The sequence below is a fragment of the Sorex araneus genome, chromosome 4 (assembly GCF_027595985.1).
Source record: "Sorex araneus isolate mSorAra2 chromosome 4, mSorAra2.pri, whole genome shotgun sequence".
NCBI classification, from domain to species: domain Eukaryota; kingdom Metazoa; phylum Chordata; class Mammalia; order Eulipotyphla; family Soricidae; genus Sorex; species Sorex araneus.
Genome location: NC_073305.1, coordinates 153,134,101 through 153,159,766, shown reverse-complemented (window position 1 = coordinate 153,159,766; position 25,666 = coordinate 153,134,101). Strand labels below are relative to the sequence as shown.

The window sequence follows — 25,666 nt, the reverse complement described above, 5'->3', positions numbered from 1 at the left end:
ACTATCATCCTGTTGATCATCAATTTCCTCGAGCGGGCACTAGTAACGTCCATTCGTCCTAGCCCTGAAATTTTAGCAGCCTCTCTTTACTCGTTCTTCCCAGCAGTGCTGCATTGGAGGCTCTATCGGGTCAGGGGAATGAGACCCATCATTGTTACTGCATTTGGCATATGAATACGCCACGGGGAGCTTGCCAGGCTCTGCCAAGGCCCTCTAGGGGTATTACAGAATCAGAATCAGAGCAGTAAATGAGACGCTGATTCTCTAATAAAAACTTAAAAAAAAACATATAAAGCTGGAGATAGGAGGAGATGAGAGAACATGACTGAAAATAATTTGCAGATGAATCACATATTAATTTGGGTTAGTAGTGCTACCCTCTTCAAAACAGCTAACATATTGTTGTTTTGTTGTTATTTTGTTGTTTTCTGGCCTGTTATTAAAAACCCAATATTTGGATTTGGTTGGTATATATAAACTCTAATTTTTCTAACACCAACAACCAAACTCTAGGCTTGTTTAGAGGATTTATAAAACACAAAGAGAAAAAATAAATTGCTTATATTATGTTGAAAATTTGTGTGAGCTTGAGCTATATGAACTGCAAATATTTAGTCATCAATGACCTACCAAAAAAGATATCTGTGTATTGTTCAGCCTAATAGATGGGAGGGTTATAGTCATGTAATTAGTGGCTGTATCCATGTAATTAGTCTGGCTAAAGAAAAAAAAGTAGTAATTAAACACTGACAAGCATCTCTACTGACAACAAAAAATGCAAAATTGGGCCTAGCTTTTTCTTTCTTTTCTTTTCTTTTTGTGTCACACCTGGTGATGCACAGGAGTTACTCCTGGCTCATGCACTCAGGAATTACTCCTTGCAGTGCTCGGGAGACTATATGAAATGCTGGGAATCGAACCTGGGTCGGCTGTGTGCAAGGCAAATGCCCTGCTGTGCTATCGCTCCAGCCCCTGGGCCTAGCTTTTAAGAGGACATAAGTATATTATATAATTAACATAATATACATGTTATGTTAAACAATATCCTTCTACAAGTGAAAAGTATTTGCTGCAATGGAGTACTAAACATTTTAGACATTGCTATTTTTGATCAGGTATGGACATATTTTAAATGAAAAGAAAATTGATTTCAACAAAATTGATCATTATCCTTTTATTGGGGAGCAAATATCTCTCCTCTGTTATACCATGTTGTTCTTGTTCTCCAGACTTTTGATCAGATTTTCATTGGTGGTGACTGGTCTTCCTCTCCAGAGTTTAAACAAATGACTCATATTAGTAGGAACTGGCTAGACCCCAAGAAGGTGAAAAAAGAGAGATTGTTGAATGTATCCCGAGGACCTTATCCTTAGCACTATTAGCAGATACTTCTGGTTGTTGTCAGTCCTGTGCACTGTGGGATATTTACCACTAGATGCCACTAGTATCTTCTTTATCCAAGTCCTGATAATCTGAAGTGTCCTGTTGGAGCAAAATCATGTTTGGTTGAGAGTAACAGTCTCTAATGCCTTTATTTTTTTCCCTTTTTGGTTGAAATTTTAAAGTACAAGAGAGTTAGTAAGGTACAATGATTTATGACTGTAAATATTTGTATTTCTTCGGGGTACAATGTACACCAAGTCAATATGATCATCCCTGTGACTCCACCTTGCTAAGGCAATGACGGTTCTGTTATCTGAATCTAAGAGTTGTTTTAGAAGGTATTGACTATTCCCTCATCTTGTCTCTTTATATGCCACATATGAGTGGAAATCATCAAGTATTTGTCCTCTGACATTGCTTAACTTGATATCCTTCAGTTTTGTCCATAATATAGCAAAAAGAGCAATTTCATCCGTTTTTTATAGTTGAGTAGCATACCACTGTGTCGATATACTGCAATCTTTTAATCCACTCACTTGAATTGATTATAGATCTTGGCTAGTATAAATAAGGTTACAATAAACATAGGTATGTATGTAGCCTTTTGAATTATTATCTTTGTGTTCTTGGGATATCTAGGAGTGGAATGCTTGATCACATGATATATATTTTTGTGTATGTATCATATTTTTTTGAGAAAGATTGTCCCTATTTTTTTTTAGTTTAATTCCTCTTTTATCTCAGTTCTGTACTTTGTTGAATTTTCTACAATCTGTGTCAAAGTATTGAGTGGGTGTTAGGAAAGAGCAGAGAACTCACAGCTTCCTAAATTTCAACAGGAAGTATTTATATTCTACTTCACAAGAATTGATGGTAGAGAAAAAATACCCTTATTCTATTGGAATTTTAAAATATTGAGCTAATGAATTAATTTGGATATTGATGAATTGTTTAAGATAGCTAGGATATGTGTGTGTTTTGAATTTGAATGAATGTTTGTAGCCTTTTTTTAGAAAACTCAATGATTTATCACCAGAAAGCTATGAAAAATGTTATGAGGCAATTAAAAGAAACAAATCTAGTAAAAAACACTCCTTTATTTGCTTGACTATTGAAAACTGAGTATACTATAAGTTTAAATATAGTAGATTCTGACCCATTATGAATGTTTTTTCCCTTTTCATTTTTATCCCAAGATCATGATTTGGGATTAAAAAAATAATGTATTATGCAAATATTTAGTGTCTTCTTTATGCAATTAGTCAAAGACAAAGATATTCTTTGACACTTGTCTTAAAATCATATTGCTATTAGAAATTCCTCAGAGGAATATACACATGTATGAGAAACATGTTTGGTGGTCTTACTTCCTTAGTCCCACTCCCTCTTTTCAACACACAAAAAAATTCACCCTTTTATCTGATGTGTAGACTGTGTGTAGGCTCCTGTACATGTAACTAACACACAAGTATACGTTTCTCTGTCAAGTTTCACTTTTCCTTATCTAGCATTATTGCACCCAGTGTCAAAAGAGCCAGGGAATATAAGTTGAGAATCATTAGAAGTTCATTTTCTACACTTTCACTTGTTTTTTTCATTGTAAGTATTGTTTTCCTGCTTGGTTTTGCTTTGGGGGCCCATCCTCAGTGGGACTCTAGAAATAGTTTCTATTTTTTTTTAGTTTAATTAGTTTAAAGGGATTTTCTTGGGGTAATTTCTTACAGTGCCCAAGGAATAGATAGGGACCATTCAGTGCTGGCTAAGGTAACAAGGATTTCCACATACAAATCACGCACATTATTTCTTTGAGACATCTCCCAGCCCTCAAATATTATTTGTTTGCATAGGTAATACAAGTCTAACTTGGTGTTTATGATTGATTAAGCTACAAGTTATAGACATTTGATATGCAGAAATTTATGTAAATTTCAGTGGTAATAAATGCTTATATAAGCTATTAATTAATGAGGAAATGTAGACATGTGAAAAAGACTGGCAAAAGAAAATACATAAAATAAAAATTTAGATATGAGGGCCAGAGATTATATTTATTATTCAAAATTTTTACAATATTTGTTGTATGAGATTACTAATAAAGAAAAATCCTCTTCCCTCTTCCCTTTGTTTCTTTGTGTATATTTTAAGAAATCAGTTTTGAATCTTTTCATTATTCCCTGGAAACTTTGCCTTTGGCAGTTATAGCACAGCAAAAATATATTGAAAACATCTTCCATACCTTTAAAAATATGAGTTATCTATCGCCATCAATTTTAACTGCTAGGCAGGGAATGATAGACATAAATTTAGATTCAAGGTCTTTAATTATATTTTTAAAGGCTTACACTCAGCTTTGCTCAGGTTTTATTCTTGGTCCTGCACTCAGAGACCAGGTGCACTCAGAGTGCCAGGGATTTAATCTGGGTCTACAGCATGGAAAGAAGTGCCTTACTTGCTATACTATCACTGTGACCTTGAAAGAGATTCTTTTGTAATCTATCAACATTTGCAAATAACTCTAGAGTATAGAAAAGAGGGATTAATCATGTCTTCATCACTTTATTATATTTATCTTCATACATATATGTTCAAATTGAGTAGCACTGTAGCACTGTCAGCCCGTTGTTCATTGATTTGCTTGAGCAGGCACCAGTAACGTCTCCATTGTGAGACATGTTATTACTGCTTTTGGCATATCGAATATGCCACAAGGAGCTTGCCAGGTTCTGCTGTGTGGGCAGGATAGTCTTGGTAGCTTGCCGGGCTCTCCAAGAGTGATGGAGGAGTCGAACCCGGGTTGGCTGCATGCAAGGCAAATGCCCTACCCTCTGTGCTATCGTTCCAGTCAAAATTGAGTAAGAAGAATAAATAATGTTAATAATTTGATTTGATATTTCACATAACGATATACACAGAGATCTCAATTACTTTTTATTTAGTGCCTTTATTTTCTTTCTTTCCTTTCTTGGGTGGGGGGGCACACCTAGAAGTTCCCAGGGGTTATACCTGGCTGTGTGCTCAGGGGTCATTCTTAGTAGTATTCAGGGGATCATATGGTACAGGTTATCAAATCCTGGTCACCTGCATGCAAAGCATACTCTCAGTCTATTGAGCTACCACTCTGGTCCTCTACATTGTTTCTTTATATTTAAATAAAATATTTGAAAAGCTGCTATAAATAAAAATAAAGAAAAATTATAAAGTTAGAATACTAGAGAATGAAGCAAGAGATGACTTTTCAAAAATGTCCAGGTCTGAAAAAAATTTGTTACATATAGAAATCAAGAAAGAAGATTACATGCAAGTGGGACAAAATCTGGAATTTAATTGTAAGTATTATACACATGTCTTACTTAGCAAGTGTACACATTATCTAATTTGAAAAATAAGTCAACTAAATTTTCCGAATTATTTGTATTTCTCTTTATAGAGTGCCATGTCACTATATTTAACTCTGTTGATAAATAAAAAGATGAGAAATTTTCAAGTCAAAGTTATATCATAGGTAACTATTTTAAATTTAGAATGGCATTATATATCAACCTGCAACTAACTTTAATGTCAGATATTTTCTTTCTTTATTTTTTTTTTTGCTTTTTGGGTCACACCTGACTATGCACAGGGGTTACTCCTGGCTCTGCACTCAGGAATTACTCCTGGCGGTGCTCAGGGGACAATATGGGATGCTGGGATTTGAACCCTGGTCAGCCACGTGCAAGGCAAATGCCCTACCCGCTGTGCTATCGCTCCAGCCCCCTAATGTCAGATATTTTCAATGTTAATATTTAAGTCTCAAAAACACATTAAAAGACTATAATATCAAGTAAAAGAAATAAAATAAAATAAACACAGTAATTTAAATTTTCTATTGAATAATATTTTCTTCACTTGGATTTTAAAAGCAAAATAGGATTCTGATTTACTAATCTCCAAAATTGATATGAATGAAACCACCTGTAAGTCATTAAAAAATAAATAAATAATTATACAGTGCATTCTGGAAAGTTTAGCTGGCGGGTAGTGCCAGGCAAGCCCAGGGCATCGAGTGTTTGCGACTGGAGAGCCAGGCACACATGGGAACAGAGGATGGCTCCTGCTTCTGTGTGGGACCCTCTCACACACGTTGTCTTTATTCCAGTTCTTTGGGTGGATGAGCACTCCTGGGAGAGTCCAGAGGAGGGAGACTGCGTCCTGGTTTCCCTGTCCTTTTAGGACACGGGAGTTGGGAAACTGAAGGGAGTTAAGATCAAACTAAAACTGGCAACTAAACTAAAGGGTGAATTAAATATTTGTCTGTAATAGTTCAGTTAGCAGATGGACCTGACTTTTGATAGAGAATGACTTGGCCTACCCAAAGCAACAAGAGAACATCTGGACCAACGTGCCCCAGCTCTGTGTGGACTCAGTCACTGGTTATTATTTACTGATAAGGCAGGAGTTTTTTGCCCATTATGATTTAGGGTTTGTCATATGGACTCATTTTCAAATAAATTGACCAACAAATCCCTGCTGTTGAGCTAAACAGCCTTACCCAAAGATTTCTCAAATACTGCTTTTCCTTGCTAAAGCAAAAAGTCCCTATTTAAATTAACATCCAAACTAGGTTTGCTGTTTGGAGGACGCCCTGTGCTCTCTGCCAGGATTCTTCTCCTTTGTTATTTTTTCCTGTAATAGTGTACAATGTTAATAATTATGAAATTGTCTCTTGCTGACTAGAAAAAAAGCAAATTTCTTGTAGACCCAGATCCTTTAATATACATATCCTAGTGGCCCATGGATTGCATTTTTTTACTCCTTTAACTCTATTTAAAATTGAAAGACCCTGGAAAAGTAATCAGTTGAGTTATTGTTGAATGAGCTAAGTTTCCAAAGCAAGGTCATGTTTTTCAACTTTTAAACAGCCTTTTTGAAGCATTTTTTTGTGGCGATAATTGGAATAATTCCAACTTCAGATCTCTTGTAGACAATGTCAGTTAGAAAAATCAGGTATTAGCAGGTTTGAAAAACAGATTTCCAAACTCATCTGGCCTGTTTTTAGGGGAAAAAAACCCCACAAAACAAGCACCTCCCTGGAAATCTACCCTTCTCTCATGTTTTATTATTATTATTTTTTTCCTTTGGTCCCACATCCACCTGTGCTCAGGGCTTACTACTGGCTCTGTGCTTAGGGATCACCCTTTAAAATTTTTTTTTAGGGGGGACGACACACTTTGTGATTCTTAGAGGTTTACTCTTGGCTCTGCACTCAGAAATTACCCCTGGCTGTGCCTGGGGGACTTACGAGATGCAGGGATTTCAGTGTGCATGACTGTCCAGCCCCTCTGAGATCACTCTTGATCCTGATCACTTCTGACTGGCACATCATCTGTGGCACCAGGGAGCAAACCAGGCTCAGCCATATGCAAGGCCTTACCCTTTGTACTATTTTTATGGTCCGTGGAAATATACCTTTTATTAAGCAGACAAACAGAAAGTGTCCCCCAGATGACACCTGAGGTTACTATCATCTTCTTGCATTGTTCTAGCCCCAACACTGACACCAGAGTGTGGGAGTGTGGTATTTTCAACTTTGAGAAAGTCTGGCTGAAGGAAAGAGCAAAATGTAAAGATTTGTTCATTGTTTTCATGCTGAAAAGTATACTTTGATATAGGGCTATTCTTTGGATTGGAGCAATAGCACAGCAGGTAGGGCCTTGCACGCGGCCGACCTGGGTTCGATTCCTTTGTTCCTCTCGGAGAGCCCGCCAAGCTACTAAGAGGATCCCGCCCGCACAGCAGAGCCTGGCAAGCTCCCCTTGGCGTATTTGATATGCCAAAAACAGTTACAACAAGTCTCACAATGGAGACATTACTGGTGCCCACTCGAGCAAACCGATGAACAATGGGACGACAGTGCTACAGACAGACAGTACAGTTATGGGAGCTTACCAACAAGCAGAGTGATGAAATAGTTGATTATCAAATCCAACTTTTAAAAATCTAAGATGTTTTAAATTAATTGATAAAAAATGCAGGACATTTTAAACTAGCCAACTTTCATTCTTTAAGTCTAATTTTAACCAAAAACTTCCTCCAAATTTATAGAAGATTTGAAGTCCCCTTCTAAGATGAGCCTTGTCTTCATTTAAATATTTAATATTTACAAAAAAAACTCAGTAATGTGTATAAAGATAGTATACATAAAAAATTGGAAAAGATGTCATAAATACTTATAATAAAATATGACTTTGGACATTTAATTTAAATATAAGATCAATATTAAGAATATGTGTCAAAACATCATGGTTATACTCTTGTATACTAATTTTACCTTAGCAAACAAATAATTAAAACATATATCAGGTTATATATTTAAAAACTTTTGTGTAGTCTTTGAAGTATTTTTAGCTACAAAAGCTTCAATCTATTCACAGTACTTTTTTTTATATGAGGTGCAAAAATCAGTTAGTTGATGGCCAAATGGAAATAGATCCTGTGTTTATAAGGTTTCCCAAGAATTTTCTATACACTGGGAAGGTAGATGATAGGAGCAATATGGCCCCAAAGAAAAAATAAAGTTTAAATGCTTATAACACAGTCTCCTTCATCAGGATTCAATTAGCACTCTTCTTTCATAGTTTAAAATTCTGATATAAGGCTCCATTTAAAAAAGAACCACATCTGTGTTCTGTCATTTGCAGCCAACATATTCTTTGGTATACTTCTTAGGGATTTAGACACAGTAATATTACTAATGATTGCTTCTCCTGGAAGGGACAATAAAACGAGCCCCCAAAACCATGCCACCGGACTCTGCACCGTGGGTGCCTCAGAGGAGGGCGGGTGAGAGCCCTCCCCACCCCAAGTGACCCAGCCCTGGCAGCTGACCTCCACTACTCCACCACTGCCATGCTTCAGGCCACTTTCCACACGCTTAGGCTGAGCCTCACATGAGTGAACATATTTCTGGACCATGCAGCTGTGAATCATCATAAAAGGAAATAAATATATATGCCTCTTGGAGAGCCTGGCAAGTTACTGAGAGTATCCTGCCTGCATGGAAGAACCTGGCAAGTTCCCTGTGGTGTATTCAATACGCCAAATACAGTAACAATAACAGGTCCCATTCCCCTGACCCTGAAAAGAGCCTCTAATCATTGGGAAAAATGAGTAGGAGAGCCTGATAAAATCTCAGGGCTGGGACAAGTGGAGATGTTACTGGCGCCTGCTCGAGTAAATCTTAAGAATGAACACAGCTTGGAAACTGGTCTCACATGCTGGGGGAAAAGGCGGCTGAGATAGAGAAAGGAACACCAAGTAGAAAATGTTGGGAGAACCCATTTGGGTTGAAAGATGCATGTCAAAAGTAGACTATAGACTGAACATGATGGGCACTCAATACCTCTATTGTAAACTACAACACGCAAAAGGAGAGAGAGAACAAAAGGGAATGCCCTGCCACAGAGGCAGGGTGGGTTGGTGTGGGTTGGGGTGGGAGTGGGGGGAGGGATATTGGGAACATTGGTGTAGGAGAATGGGCACTGATGGAGGGATGTAAGCGATCACTGTATGACTGAAATGCAAACATGAAAGTTCATTAAGTTTGTAACTGTACCTCACGGTGATTCACTAATGAAAATAAATAAATGAATAAATAAATAAATAAATAAATAGAAAAAAAGAGATTTGCATCAGAAGACAAAGATTCAGTTGAACACATTGTATTAATATGATTGTACCTCTTTCTCCCTTCTGACACTTCTTTCTTTGCACTGTACACTTTCTTGTCTCACTGGTGGGAGGACACAGGTTACCCTTGGCTGAGGGATGTTGTATTATTTCTCGCACCCGTGTTTCAGTCCCTCTTTTGAAGCCACATGTTTTTCCTTTCTTCATGCATGGACTCCAAGAACTCCATTCACTGGTCTCACAGTGCACTGAAACAGAACATCAGAAACAGCCTCAGCTGGTTCCCCAACGCTGTCACGATTGTTAAATAAACAACAAGGTTTTGCTTCCATCAGTACTTGCCCAAATTCTGAGCAGAAATTCTGCAAAACAAGGATGGGTGAGATGACTTACAAGTAAAACAAACAGATAGGAAAAAACAGGAACATATTGTGTTGAGGTTTTCTTTTTTAAACTCTTATTATCAGGAACACTAATTCTTTCATTAGCTTTAGTTTTTGCTACAAATTTAATTTAGAGGCAGACATATAATTGTTTACCATTAACTGATATTTCACAATTTCTAAAGCACTTTTAAGTGAAAGATAGATACTAATTATGCATAACTTGACAGGATAGTTGTTAATATGTGCTAGAGGACTGACTCACACCAAATCTGGAGGGTTGCTAAAACAGAACGCTGAATCTCACTCCAAAAATTTCTAATTTCATTGTTGAAGACAGGCCTAAGATTTTGCTTTCCTAGTTATATCTGTGATGCTTATTTGCAGGTACCCGGAAATACTTCAAGAACTTTTCCACTAGAGAAGAATTTATCAAATATTAAATTGAGATATTGGGTCTATTCTTAACTGCCATTACTGCATGTGCTTTGGGAGACCTAAATATTGTTGTTTATTAATGGGTCTAGTTCACACATGTAGGATTAGTTCTAAGCAAATTCAAAATCAACTTCAGGTCTTAAATTACTTCAAACTAGTATTGTAGTGAACTGCTTGATATTTTAAGTACTGATGCACATTTTAAAAACATTTTTTTAAGAAGACTTTTTCAACTTTTCTGTATGCACTAATTTCTAATTTCTCTTTAAATTACTTTTTGAGGTCTTAACATAGTTTTTTGCCCTTCTAATGAAAATAAATATATGAAAGGTGTTATTACTTATAGTTACATCCAAAAATACTTCTTAGATTTCCAAGGACAGTTACAGCTGCAACAGCAACTCTTTCAGATAGTATTATTCTATTTGTACACAAGATCCCAATAACTTCCCCACTCACTTATTAATTAAAGATTTCTTATTTTAAGAGCAGTGACTATTTCAGTCAGCTTAATCAATGGATGAAAAAATAGCAGTACTCCTATATTAATTTAAAAAAAAAAAAGCAGTGACTACCTTCTAGTCTAGTAAAAGAAAACATAAGTATTTTAGAAATATAAGTCCACTAAACACATATTTTTCCATACTATTTTTATTCACTTTTAAATATCTTAATGCAATATAGTGAAATGAAATTATTACATAAGTGGATGTAACTTTTTATGAACTTAAATGAACTTTATTGAATCATTTTCTAAATAATCTTCACCCTGAGTTGTGCCATTATTATTTTGGTAAAGACAGAACAGCCAGTCGCTTAATGACTGTTGCCAACTAAAGATTCGTTTCTCAACTTGATATTAATTATTAAACAGCAGTGTATTTTTAGAACATTCAAATAAAAGCACATTCAGGAAATCAAGTAGGAAAATTTAAAAAATTGAGCCATCACTTTGGCTTGTTTTTAATGCTAAAACTAAGAGGACACCATTAGAAATATTTACATAATGTGGATGTTACCAGAAGTTCAGGGTTTCTTTTTATAATAGTAAAGGTCATTTAGGCAAATGAATGCCTAGTTTTCAGAATAAACAGATGAAAAATTTGCAGCATAGGTACCCGTCAGTCTTTAGTGGAGTGACGAGTAAATCTAAGTATAAAACTCTAGTTGCAATCTTTATCAATTTTACTGAGAAAAAAGTAGGCAAAAAAAATCAAAACAAATGAGTTCAAGGTAGTTAGTAAACTATAAAAGATTAGACAGTAAAAATATTTGACAAGAGGAGAACTTCTAGAAACAAAATAATTTAGAATAAGCCCATAATAATGATGATCTTCAAAAAAATTATTGAAAAATGAAACATTGGAAAATAGCCCAGAGAGCCACATATGGTGGTGCTCAGGGCTATTCTCGGCTTGGTGTTCAGGACTTGCTCTCTGATGGTGCTTAGTGAACTATGCAATGCTGAATATCAAACTTAGACCTCCTAGATACAAAGCATATGCCTCATTCACTTGAGCTATCTCTCTATTTGAAAACTTTAATTAAATATTCACGAAGGAAATAAGGTTTAAAAAGGTAATGAGATACCTGTCCCTTGGAAATGCTCATTCTGTGCTTATGCGTCAGTCTAAATACTATAAAAAGAATTTTTGCTTGGGGAAAAAAGTTAAACTAGATCTACCACAACAAAGATCCTTAAATACTTAAGTGCTCTTGAATTCTTGCTGACTAACTGCACGATCCCATAGAGATTAAAACCAGGGCATGTTCCTTGAATCTTAATATTTGTAGTTAGATATCATCCCTCTGTGACTACTTCAGCAAGATCATACATATGCAAGGAGCAATGAGGATAGAAGATGAGGGTTCAGGAAGGAAGAACTTATCTGGCACACAAGATGGAGAAATATATACTACCAAATTGAATTCTGTCACTATTATTAATTTGATAAAATAGATAACCTGCTAGTCTTGGAGCATGGTGGATATATTCTAACAATTTCTTTTACTCCCTTCTATATCAGAATAGATTCCCACTATGTGACATCTTTTCTTAGTAAAATCTGGATAAATAACAAGTCACACAGTGTAGATTTTAACAAAGATAGTAATACAATCTTCAAGCTCTTGGGTGAGCAAAAGAGAACAGAGTCAAGATACTAATTATAGCATTCACTGTAACTCACAGTGCATCCTTGGGATCATCATTTTAGCTCTCATATTTATATCTGTTAAAGGAATAGGCTTTACTGTTTCTTTGTGATAATCAAGCAGGTCATCATTTAAAAAAAAAAAAAAACAACTCTGTGCCAAGCCTGAAGGCATGACTCCCAAAATGTTTGTGGGCTGGACACCACATGATAGCAGACATTCCTTTTGGAGCAAACAAGAGCCTGATCTGAACAAAACTTGGTAATTCGTATTATTACTGTCTTTGAAGTTATTAGTACCTACTGACTCAATTCAAAAGAGCAGATTCACTTCATAACCTTTATTTGCTAGCCCCTATTCTAAATTATTAAGAAGTCTTACACTTGATTGTGTTAAGAAATAGTCTCTCTCTTAGTAGTATAAGTTATCAACATGTTTAAGTAAATAACCAAATAGCATCAGCTGTTGAATAGTTTTCTGGTAGAAAAACATTAACTATTACTAAATATTATTAAAATACATTTGATATGCTCTTTCAAGGATGGAATGTAGTACTTTCAACAGTTAAAAAATATACCTTTATTTCTTGGATGCAGAAATACTATAAACTTCCTGAAGCTCATCAAGACTATCTGTCCTTGTATATTCCACAGAATTGTTTCCTATTTATCCCACAACTTAAGAACTTAAATTGTTTGCCTTTGCTGTCTGCAAAGTGATGAGCTCAAAGTGCTTTCTCCTGTACCTTTTACACTGTTCTTCAGCTGGGTTTTTCTTAACAACAACAAAAAAGAAGTGAACAAAGCTAGCTGTGAACTTTTTGGAGTCTGTTATTTTACAGATGTTTCTAGAACTATCTTTAAAATATCATTTTTTTTTTCCCGACAAACGTAACTAAGAAACAAATGCTCTCTGGTGGACCTGAAATGGTTAAATCTCCATTTAGAGTTGTTCCTCAGGACTGTAGTTTCTAATGGATCTGTCTGCTAGAACCCCAGGGGAGTCCTGGAGACTATCTTGTACTGAATCAGAAGGACATTTGTGTGCATATGCCAACATGAGTGCAGCATCAAAGGTTCTCCTAGCTCTTGCCCAGGGGATTTTGAGATTTAGTATGCTGTTTTCCCTTTTGGTTTAGCATCTGTTAACCAAGTGTTCATCAAACTTGTAGCTGTAGTAGCTGTACAACATTGAAAAGAGGGAAAATGTAGCCTGACAGTGATCTGTTATTTAGACAAACAACTTGTCTGAGGGACCTCCCCCCCAGGAAACTCAGCCTGCAATTAATCAGACCCCAGACTATGTCCTTCTGTCAAATTGAGTAAGTCCAAAATCCTCTCCTTGTTTCTGAATACCTGGGCAGGCAGGGCATTTAGCAAAGCAGTGTTAGAGAAAAATGTGAGATTTTTAACTGTATCAGTTCCAGTTTGGCAGGGTTTTGTTCCTTGGAGGGAATGTTAATAAACTCTAGCAAGAGAACATGTTTTCACACCTTGGAAAATAACTTTAGTCACTGTATAACATTAGATTTTTGGAGTTTTGTGAAACCATCACACTGAGGTATAAATTTAATTCAAGATAAAAGTTATAACTCTATTTCATATAAATATATTTCTAATATAATACTATATGTAAAACATTAAAGGATATAAATAAATCTGTAATGATAAAAAACAGTATTGTTTTTGGCAGTCCCTATGAATAATCCAATGCCAAAAAAAGGCATTGAATTATATTGAGGTACATGATGGGTAAAGGCAAGGCTACCATTAGGAGAGAAGGTTAGAGTCTATTAGAGATTGGCCCCTGGATTTTTGTGATGGAGGACTTTGAAGAGCATTTCCATTGATCCAAACTTTATCATTGAAGGGTTTGCATTTGTCATTGAAGCCTTTTACATTCTAGAGCTTTTCCTCACCAATACTGATGCACTCCATGGTATGGTTATTGGCTTCCAACCCTTCTGGGCAATTGTCAAGGCACTTTCCAAGGTGTAAGTAAAATCCACTTTTACACTTTGTGCAGAAATTTTTGTTGAAACAAGTATCACAGTCAGCTTTGCATTCTGAAAAAGAAAAAAAAGAAAAGAGAAATAAATATGTTTTCATTATTTCTATCTAATGGTTATTGGTTCAATTTCATAGACTTCCAAAATAAGAACATGCAACTTTTTGTCAAATAGTTGGAGTTTAAAATTATTTTGCCTAGCTGAATTAAACATTACCTCCTTAATAATTTGTTTATTGTATACCAGGTATTGATCTCAAAATCACTGTTCTGAGTTCTCTAGAAAAAAAACCCTTGGCAATATATCTACTGCCAAGAATGTTTATAATACTAGTATTTATTTACATCAAATGATACGGAAAATGATGAATCATCAGAACTTTAGCATTGTGTACAAGGTATTACCTTTGTTTTTGAGTTCTATTCACGTATCAACTATTGTCTGACTTCCCATTATGTACCAAACGCTATTGTAGATATTGTGTGATAAAGGAGAAATAAGACCCCAGCTCCACAAAGCTTATATTTTAAAGGGGAAAAACAATAAGAAATAATAATAGTTATATTTTATATGGTTATAATAGTAGGTCTGTCTCCACATATTTTATAAAATTAAATCACGTAACCCATATAATGATCCAATGAAGGAACCCATCTTTTAGACAAGGAAACTAGGTTCTGAATTTATTTTGCTTTTAGTCCAAGATCAAAGAAAAGCTTGGATCCAGAGTAATAAGTGCCCTGGGAAAAAATTACAACAGTAAAACGTAGGTAAAAGCTTTGGATATGATTAGTAAGGAGGGCAGATTTATTATGTTCTATGAGATGGTCATGGAATATCTTTCTGAGAGGATGGAAGAAAGTAGGCTCTTGAATAAAGAGAGAGAGCCAGCAAAAGGTGTGGCAAAAATATTTCCTAATAGTCAGAAGAGGGAGTGTAGACCATAAACGCAAAGGCCTTGAGATGGGAAAATCCTTAAGTGAGGCCAGTGAGGTTGGTGGAAAGCAGCTGAAGAGCAGTTATAGGAGGCAAATGTAGAGACAGGCCAGAAATGATGTTTCCTAAATTGCTATCTTGAAAAGTTACTTAGTCTACCTAATGGGCACTAAACTTTCAGGGTTCAGATGAGAGACAATAGGGGAGTGCCTTCAAGAACAGTTGATGAACGTTTCAACTGCTCTACTGAAATCGTAATTGAAACTAAAATTGCTAATTGATTTTTAAGTTAGTAAATGCCCAGATTTAGGAATGGGGGTGAAAACTCAGATGACATTGAAGTTTGCAATTATAGGCTCCAATGAGAAGTGTCAATGAATGCATGTGCTCTCAGTTTTGCATTAAAAACAATAACAACGATAATGACAAACATTTTTCGTAAGTGTTGAACAATTTTCTGTCCTTGGGGATAACTACAGGTTAGCCTAATTATAAGGTCAATGTTATTTTCCTATCACAGAATTTTGATAATCACAGATCTATAAGAAACCATTTCAAATCTGGAAAGCCCCCGAGGATGAGATAAAAACATAATTTTATGTAGGCACTTACTTGTACACTTATTTATATCTGGATATCGAGTTCCATAATATCCACTTGGACATGAAGAGAGACACACTCCTATCTGCTTCATGCCAATTCTTTCCAGAACAAAAAATAGTCTGGGCTTACATGACAAACATCCGTTGTAATCTGAACACGTTGCACAGCCTCCTTGGCAGCCTTGACTGACGTTAGGATGCACTGAAGGGAGAAATGTAGAACAACAAAGGTTAAATCATTGATATGGAAGTTAAATGTCATTTACTGAGTAGAAAACACATTGTCTTTTATTGCACTTCGATTGGTAGTAATGGTTGAACAAGTTGATATTTTTGCCCATCTTATTCTGTGAACTATTTCTCCTTAACGTACATATGTATTGTTCTTCACTTCAGTGCATTTAAAATTTAAGCATCAAAAATGAAATATATTGCCTCAAACTATCTGCAGATCATGTAGCACTGTAGCACTGTCACTGTCATCCCGTGCTCGTCAATTTGCTCCAGCAGGCACCAGTAACATCTCCATTGTGAGATTTGTTGTTACTGTAACAGGAAAAAATATCTAAGTGCATATGTAGTGAAAATATTCTCATTGAACTAGCAACCAAGGTGAATGAAGAATGGATAATTTTCATGTAATTTAAATCAATACATGTTAATTTTAAGTTTCATTTGTGTAGCAAAAAATACACAGGTCTCATAACCTCCAACAAGATGATATGATAACATATTGTGAGACTCAATGAATAAAGATTTTTCTTTTTTAGCAAGTAAGGGTATTTACCTTCTAGGGTATCTTTTTCCAAATACGGTCTGTTAGAGATTACAATTTTGGTCTCTGATTCTATGCAAACTGATGCTGAAGCTATGTAGTTAATCACATACCTATCTTTTCCTAAAATATTTCTTTTCACTCAAGTTCAATGTTTATCAGTTAAAATGATATAATGGTGAAATCTTAGCATTATCTTATCTCACTAGTATTTCCACGTGGAGTGAGAATACCCATGTGAACATAAAAATTTATGTTCTATATTTTGTCTTTCAGAGAGATAAATGTTATTATTTTGGGGCCCTCATCTTGCATGTCCATAGTTAAATATATATTTAATGAGGAGGTGGCTAGTCCTTAGCAAGGAAAACTGCTATACTTATTTCTCAGCGTTTCAAGGTTTCTAAAGTGTCATGAATGTGTTCTGGAAAGCAACTGACCAGCTGCTGAGGAGGTTTAAGCAAACATTCGGGACATGCTGCTTATTTGAGAGTTACATAATGTTAAAACTTCTTTATAGTGATTCATTTGTCATTGACATCTATGTGTAAGCTGACGGAAAATTGTTAAGGTATATCTCTCACACTGATACCCTTAGAGATGGTTATGATTTCCTTCCTAATGTATTCTTGGTTGAATACATTAGCATTATTTCCTTGCAGGAAACAAAAGGAGGAAACCTCTGACCCCTAGAGAGTAAAGCTTGATGAACAGAAGTACTTCTAAGTCCCAATACATTTATCACTTCGATTTTCTTGTGGTTGGAGGGCAAGGCTCTGATGCATCTTCAGCATGATTAATTCTATCTTTCCATGAATGTTTTGTTATTTCTACTTTTTTTTTCACTGCAAAAATAAATCCCACTAGGCTTAGTCAGAAAGGTAGCTTCTACTCGAACTGCCTTACCAGGGGGTGTATGGGTTAGTTACAGAGAGGTCATTCGGTTGACCAGCATCTTCCGCCTAGAGAAAAGTATCTTTGAATCAGCCACAGGAACCACAAGCAGCTCATTCTCACTCCAAGACGCTTTGTAAATAAACTGAGGAAATGTGCGGGGGGCAGGGAAGTCTGCTTTTCCTGTATATGCTCTTATGTGGGGTGGGGTGGTGATATAAAGTGGCACAGGAGGTTCAGACATTATAGGACCTGGGGGACTTGTAAGTGAAAAATGCTTTCCAAGTTACAAGATTCTATGCCAGTAACAGCATTAGAGACTTACAGAAAATGTGTGCATATTTTTGACATGGAAGGACCCTAAAAAATAGGATGGGGGGCAGCAAAGACAGTTTCATGTCTTCAGAATCTGATTGATCCGTTTTTAAAATGTCATGTATAGGTAAAGGCCTGTAATAAATTTTCATTAGAACTGTCTATAAAAAAAAAGTAGACTTCAACATGAAAGAAAGTCACTCCAAACCAACCCAGGTTCTTCAGTGTAATATACATATAACAGTTTAAATGAAGATGGGTTGAATTGGTTCATGCCAACCTATATTCTCTGAAAGGCAGGTGCTCAAAGTAAATATACAATTTTAACTTAAGAACTCTGACATTTTAAAAATTGTGAGTTCATTTTAAATAGATGAGTTATAAAATTAAATGATTCATATGTTCAGTCTCAAAAACTTAAATTTGTTTTAAAATAATTCTAATTAAAAAAACTGGATTCGATGGTTCTGAAATGTCTAGTGCTCAAGATATTTGTCTATCTGTGTCTTAATGCTCAATGAGTAAAAGTTCCTTGTAAGTATGAAACATGCCAAGACACCTTGTTCAATTTCATTTCTCTGGACCAGAGTGATAGCATAGTGGATAAGGCACTTGCCTTGCATGTAGCCAACCCGAGTCTGATTCCACCCCCATATAGTCCCCTAAACATCAATTTGAGTGACCCCTGAGCACAAAGCTCAGGAAATAGCCCTCAGCATCATCCAAATATGGCCCAAAAACTGAAAAAAATTTCTCTAGAACTTTTACTGATGAAATATATCACAATGATTTTCATGATTGTGCCATAATCATTCCTTTTGCTTGATTTGTTTTCATATTTTGATTTTTTAAACAAGAGCTTTTAACTAAATAAAATTTTGAAATAGTAAAGAAGGCAACATTTCCTTAACTGGCTAAGAAAATTCCTGTTTATTTTTAACAAGATTTTTAAAAATATGGGCATATACAAATGATGTCAAGCTGTACTGCAGAAGGTTCAAGTACTATGCTTAAGTGGAAAGTGAAAAATACTGAGATTCTGAAGTTCAGATTCTGTGATCCCAGATTTTTAAAGTAGTGAAATAAATGCCTTCTTGAGTTTTGTAGAAGGATCACTCAAATTATACAGTGTTACACAACTAAATACAAATTTCCCAAACTTCATCTTAAGGCAAGAGCTTTTACTTTTTATATGAAAACCACAGAAAAGTTTGGTCTGGATTCACTGCTCAAACCCTTTCAGGCTGAAAGTCTTATGATTCTCAGATAGAAAATAGAAGTCATCTTTATCTTTCTTTCTCCTCCCTCCATTCTAATAACTTCATTTTGTACTTCTAATCCTTATTTTCTTAAACGACTGTTTTGTAAAGTGATAGGAAAATTTTATAGAATATCTAATGCTTCAACCTAATCTTAGGAAATCAGCTAAAATCACCAGATAATGGTCAATATGGTGGGGTTAGAGAATGGAAGACCATAATTGCACACATCAAGGATATATGCATGAGATGCAATTAATGCACATACCGTGGTTAAAATAAAAAAAATCTGTGACACACCAAGAAGATTGGAAGCATAAAGAATATCTAAATTATAAAACTCTTTGGGTAAAAGAGGAAACCAAACCTCTCTTGAGCAACTGTTTATCATATCAAGGACCTAAGTTAGTCCACGGCACTACATGACTCTTGAGCACTATCACACTTAAACTTGGTGACCTCAGAACACTGCTATGTCTGATTTTAGGTGTCCACCAAAACCTCACTGTATGCTCAAGTTTTGCTTAGTATACCTTTATAAAAATGAAAACAAATAATGTGACTTTTTATGGGCTATGTCAAGAAAATCATTCTATGGGTATAGTTTTTTCAGCCTGGTGAATATGAATACATTTGTATTAGAAAGGTAATTGTCACGACAGCATGGAATATAGAAGATTAATGTAAGGTCAAGGCAAAATACTGATGATAGCTTGACATATACCCAAGCTAGTGTTATATAGAGAGGGATGTTTATTTCAAGGATGTATAGAAAATACGAACAATCAAATATGGTGACCTGGGGCCAGAGCAATAGCACAGCGGGGAGGGCATTTGCTTTGAACGTGGCTGACCCGGGTTTGATCCCGAGCGTCCCATATGGTCCCCCAAGCACCACCAGAAGAGATTCCTGAGTGCAGCGCCAGGAGTAACCCCTGAACGTTGCCAGGTGTGACCCAAAAAGCCAAAAAAAAACAAACCAAAAATGGTGCTTACTGTTTGTAGAATGAACAAGAAAGATGATTTGACATTGAGTTTCTGGATACAATCAGTAAACAGAGGGGATATCAATATGAGGGGTGTAAAAGTTTTCAGTCAAATAATTGGGGCATGACATATGGAATTAAAAGGTCTAAAACATAAACACAGCTTGAAATAAGATCTTGTAGATTTGATGAGATACTCAGAGAGTAATGTTTAATAGAAGAAGCATAGCATTGGGATGGTAGTTACAGAGCTATGGAAGTATATGAGTGTCTGGTGGTACCTTTGTAGTTAGAAAAAGCATCCTGGAAAGGAGATGTGTTGCAGGATGTCAAAATAAGGAAAGAGAATACAAAATAAGAGGGATTTTATAAGAGACAATAAGTGCACCAGACTACTATTAATAGTACTATAAATCACAAAATATTATCAGTAAAATTGTTTTTAAAAAGCATTATTAGTTAATTTAAAGAATACTGTGTGTGTTTTTGCTTTCAAAGCATACTTATAGAAAGTTAAATTACCTGTGGTAACTGATGCTAGAGAAGGCAGAAGTTATTACAATGATCTGTTCTGAAATGCAAAAACTAAATAAAAAATGTGCTATGAATTACTTAATAGTGAGTTTAGAATAAAGATTAAAACATAGATTATTATTGTTATTAATTTCTCTACACCTAGCTAAAGTTTAGAAAGTTGAAGTGTATAGATAGAAGTTGAAAAATGGAACTTTGACCTTGTGATTATAAGTGTGTTAAAGTTATGGTAAAATTGGTAGCTTTTACCTAAAATGGAGAGTGTAAAATAACTTACTCTAACTTCAAAGTTAAGTGTGAAAATGACTATATATTAATACATAGCATATAAATTTTCTTGTTTACTGTCAACATTCCCTAAGCTACTTTAATTTCTGTAGCTATTAATCAAGCTTTCCTACTATTTGTTAATTTTGTAATTTTTTCCTTTTTTTCTGCCACACCTGGCAATGCTCAGGGCTGATTCCTGATTCTGTGTTCAGGGGTCACCTGAAGGGATTCAGGGCACCATATGTGGTGCCAAGGATTAACCTGGTGCAAGGCAAGCACTTTATCTGTTGTAATACCTCTCCAGTCTTGAGAGTGAATGTTTCTCACTTGTTTATTTGAGAATGGTCAGACTTCTACATCCATTGGAGCAAGGTGAAGGTATTAGATTTAGAAAGAGAAATATATACAATAGCTATCTAAAATGGATGCAATAATTCATTAGTATACAGCACTCCTTTATAGTCTTAAGTGATGCCACTTATGTAAGCATCTACTTGGTCTTCTACTATTATTTTTTACAGTAATTTGTTGAATGTGACATAGGTTAACATATAAAACCATATATGTTATTTCTGTTTTCAACCTTTTATCATTTGTGTTATAATAAACCAATTTTAAACATGAAAATGAGTTAAAATTCACCAATAAAACTTAAATGTATGTATGTGTCCACATACACTTACATGGACATATCACACACATTCTATTTAATATATTATCAAAGAAAATAACATAGAGGTTAATTGATCTGATGCAGTTAATATAACAGAGTGTGCTATTTTTCTGGTCCCATTGAGTCAAATTTTAACAACCTAAAATGTGTGCCCATACCAATAGCCTCACAAAACTCCTAACAATATTAAATAGGAATGTATCCACCAGCTGGTGAATATGACCCAGTTAGGGTCCCACCATTATTATGTGGGGGAAGATACTGTTTTTAATGGAAAGCATTTCCTTGAGAAATTGGAAAATCTATCCCTTCTCTTACTGAATAACAACTTCCTGGAGGGAGTCTAATATTTATATTCTATAAATACTTTAAAATAAAACCACAGCAATAAAACAGGCCTAACATTAAGTAGCAATTAACTAGATTTTCCACTAAACTCAAGCCAGCCCAAAATATTAAGAAAATGGCTAGCAAATGATAGCAGATGCAGAGTTCCTGAAATCTTAGATTGAATATTTGGTAGCTAGAGGTCAACTTGGTTATCAAGGGCTATACTTTAACTATTCACAAACTACAAAATTAGGAGTAGAAATAAAAGATAAAGTAGGCACCATTGTTGCAGCTATGATTGAAGTTCTGAACTCTAGTACGTGCCTAACATTAGACATGGTGTAGAAAATGCAAGCGTTAAAACATTCAGTTCCCGATTTCTTACAATCCACTAATAGTCAACTAAACATAATGAAATGATTAAAGGTTGTGATGAATGTGCAAAGGAAATAAACAGATAGTTAAGACAGAGGTATCTCTGTGAAAATAAACTGTTTCTTTTTTTTTATTTTTGGAGGGGCACACCTGACAATGCTCAGGAATTACTCTTGGTGTGCTCAGTGGACCATGTGGGATTCCAGAAATTCAAACTGCATTGGCCATTCGCAAGGCAAACTCCCTGCTTACTATTACTCTGGCCCCGTGCAGCTCCTCTTTATGCAGAAGGCTCCTTTATGAAGGCTACTTTTTTTTGCTGACAACAGGAGAATAAGGAGGAGTCAGCCTCACTAAGCCATGAAACCTTAGTGAGAGTATTCCAAATGGAGCGTCAGAAAGTGCAAAGTTTTGAAGGTTATGAGAAATAAGCAGTCATGACGAGCAGCAACTGAAGGCTACAGTACTGTAAATGAAAGAGTAAAGGTTAGAGTAGGTTGGAACCTACTCCTAATGATCCTTGAAAATAGCCGAGATTTTATTCCAATTGCACATAGACTACATTGTTAATTAGATATCAGAGGTAAAAAGAGAACATGTTTTGCCTGATAGCTATTCATTTACTTTTAGTTTATCTCGGGGTGGGATGGGTGATGGAACAGATTCCGCATTTTGTATTCCATACATACATGCTCTCTTCTTCATTTTTATAGTAGAGTTTTCTAATTCACCTCTTGGGAATTTACATTCAGAGTTCAATCTTTGAAAAGACTGTGCATGTTAGCCCAGGTTATCTACTTTTCCTTTACCCTTATGCATATTTTATTTATTCCTTCTTTTATCGATGTACTGGAGGCCATTTTTAATTTGCATTGTGGTTTAAAATGTTTATTTCAGGACAGAGATATAGCTCAGAGGGCCAACACACTACACACACTAGCATCCTGTGCATGCTAAAGTTTCAGGTTTCATCCATGACATCACATGATACCCTGGGCATCGCCAGAAGTAACCCCTGAGCATGGAGCCAAAAATGTCCCTTGAGCATTGTGAAATATGGCCCCCAACACAAAAGATAGAAGTAATAAAACAGCTAAAAATTTAATTCTTTTTTTTACTAGTTTCTGTGGGGTTAATGATTTGCTTAAAACAGGAAAGTTTTGAAAGTTTGGTTTTATCAGGTCATAAGAATAGAAAAAGAAAATAAAACATCATGCAATCTGCATTTTTTTTGTATTTTTCTGAATTCTTGCCATTAGCAAAGGATATAGCACTATTGTGTTGGCAGTAATATAACTTTGATTTTAGAACCTCAAAATTAGAGTTTTAGCCTCTTAAAGAAGTTAATAACCTAGGGGTTAATTAAAAATTGATTCTTCATAATCTTAGAAACCATATTTATTTTCCAAGAATGACCTGTTGGTTTTTGACATCAGCACTGTGACAATATGACCTACTGTTGATTCTGGTGCTTAAACTGTAATAGAAATGCACTTATTCAATAAAAACAATTCATCTCCTCATAATCACAAACAGAAAATCTATCACAAAGCAATGCCCTCTGTTATGGGTGTAAAATGAAAGGTGCTTTAAATAAAATAAAAGCATCTCCAGCTGTTGCCAAGTAACAGAAAGGAACACTTCACTTTCTCCAAGTGGCTGGTTTTCCCAAGTGGAGGTGAAAGGGAACAAAAAGTGTGAATAGGGGGTAATGGACACCCACACTCCACAGAAAGCGAAGACCTGTTGATGAGTTAGTGGGTGGTAAAAGCAGTTTTTTTTCATGAGACAGATTCAACCATGTTCGTCCAACAGTTGTGATCATTGCGCTCTGGTTTGGCCTGAAAGAGTCATTCCCTTGCCATCTTTTTAGAGGGAGAATCAATTAGAAATTAATATAAACAGAAAGTATGATCATTTAATGGTAATGAATTTGCATGGTATGATTTTATAACTATTCACTTTACATTTGTGAGTAAAACAAACTTCAGTTTGTGCTTAAAACAAACTCCACTTTGTTATATTCTGAACAAACTGAAATCTTCCTGCCACATAGTATATGGCATACTAAAGTAGTATATGTTCTGGCGAAAGCCTTAGCATAAACAAATAGTAGGTATGGGGCTTGTGGTGGTATTTTAACAGGCACAGAAAGATGTGCAAATAGCGGGTATGCCAGTAAACAACTCCAGCTTTATGTGTCACGTCTAAAATCTTACTCAGAGGAAATAAATGGATTTTTCTTCTAGATTCATAAGATTTTTGACAGAACAGAAGGTACTGACATGCACCTTTGTGAGAAGGATGCATTTTTTGGTTCTTAGGTATACAGCTCTCTTCATCGCTGTCTCTTTCAGAAACAAGCCCCACAGAGCACAGGGACTACACACTGGAGAATGGACTCTGGACGCAATGCAGTGCTCTGATATTTGCTAGCGGACACATGTCTCTCTTCATTCAGCTTTTTCTTTAAACAACTATACTCCTCAGTGTGCAGACACTGTGCATTTACTTGGGAGCCAAGGATGAATAAAAGCAAAGATATGAGTCAAGAAGTTCACAGTCTGATTATATATATTTGCTTAATGTCTTTAAGTCTTAGGCTTTTTGCTCTGCAGCATGGGAATATCTCCTTAATCCTGGGGTAGGGACATTAAGCTAGCTGATATGTAAGTACATAGCACTCTTATAGGCCTGTATTCATTGCAGAGTACTACGTGTAAAACATTTAATTTTATGTTAGAAGTGTTAAATAAACCCTGGTATTATCTCCATACTTAATGGGGAGTTTTAATTGGGAGCTTTACTCAAAAATAGCTCTCTTAAACCTCCCTAGCAAGTGAGCTGGAGAGAGCAGGTGCTGAGACTTCTTTCCAACCCAGATTTAGGAAAGTCCCTTGAGAGTCCAAGGGCTTGCTAAGAGTCACTAAGTAGGGACTTAAGGGAAGCACCTAGAAAAAGGTATCATTGGTGGTATCATATAACAGTCAAAGCAAGAAGTCCTCTGGGAATTTAGAAGATCACTGAAGATATGAAAGTGCCTGAACAAAGGTAAGACACACCATAGAAATGATACCAATCTTGTACAGAGTGCCTGAAAGTCTATCCTAGTGGTTTTAAAACTATACTATGTGTAAAATTACCCGAAGAACTTTTTAATAGTGTATATGAAAAGATTTTACTCCAAAAAATTCTGATTCAGAAATGAAAAGGTGAACCTAGGTAAGTGCTTAATGGGACATTTGTGAGAAACACCCCAGGTATATGTGATGTACATGACACTAAAACCACACATGCGTATCACTTCATTTGCATCATTAGAAGTAACTATAGTGATTACTAAAAATACTCTTCAAGGGACTGAGAGACAAAACATGGTCTCTCACAGAAGAAGCTTTAAAATGTAGTTAGCATAAAAGTTTCTTATAATCTAAGGGCCATAATAGAAGGATCACATATTTAGTTCAACTCATGTTGGATAACATTGGTTTGTCCTTGCTCTCCAAAGGGAGCTTAGGTTTATTGAGTTACTCCCACAACAGTGGTCCTGAGGCACACCCAATAACATCAAGCACTAGTAATCCTATACCGCTTTCCTCTTTCCTTTATGTCACTTGCATGGGTTAACAATCGCCTTTTTGTATAGACAAAGGAAGGCACTTCACATTATGTTTTGTTCCATGGGA

At 35.6% G+C, this 25,666-nt stretch overlaps 1 protein-coding gene across 3 annotated transcripts in view; it reads right to left on the bottom strand.

Annotated features, from left to right (window-relative positions):
- Positions 1 to 25,666, bottom strand: part of RSPO3 (R-spondin 3) — a 92,750-nt gene that overhangs the window by 41,982 nt on the left and 25,102 nt on the right. For all 3 annotated transcript variants that reach the window (XR_008629790.1, XM_055135760.1, XM_055135761.1), the window contains exons 2-4: positions 15,580 to 15,771; positions 13,942 to 14,088; positions 9,099 to 9,296 (exon numbers count right to left, since the gene is read on the bottom strand). Coding sequence is in view for 2 of the 3 variants with exons in the window: in XM_055135760.1 (XP_054991735.1) it covers positions 9,099 to 9,296; positions 13,942 to 14,088; positions 15,580 to 15,771 (537 nt within the window). In the remaining variant the exon portion in view is untranslated. The remainder of the gene's footprint in view (positions 1 to 9,098; positions 9,297 to 13,941; positions 14,089 to 15,579; positions 15,772 to 25,666) is intronic.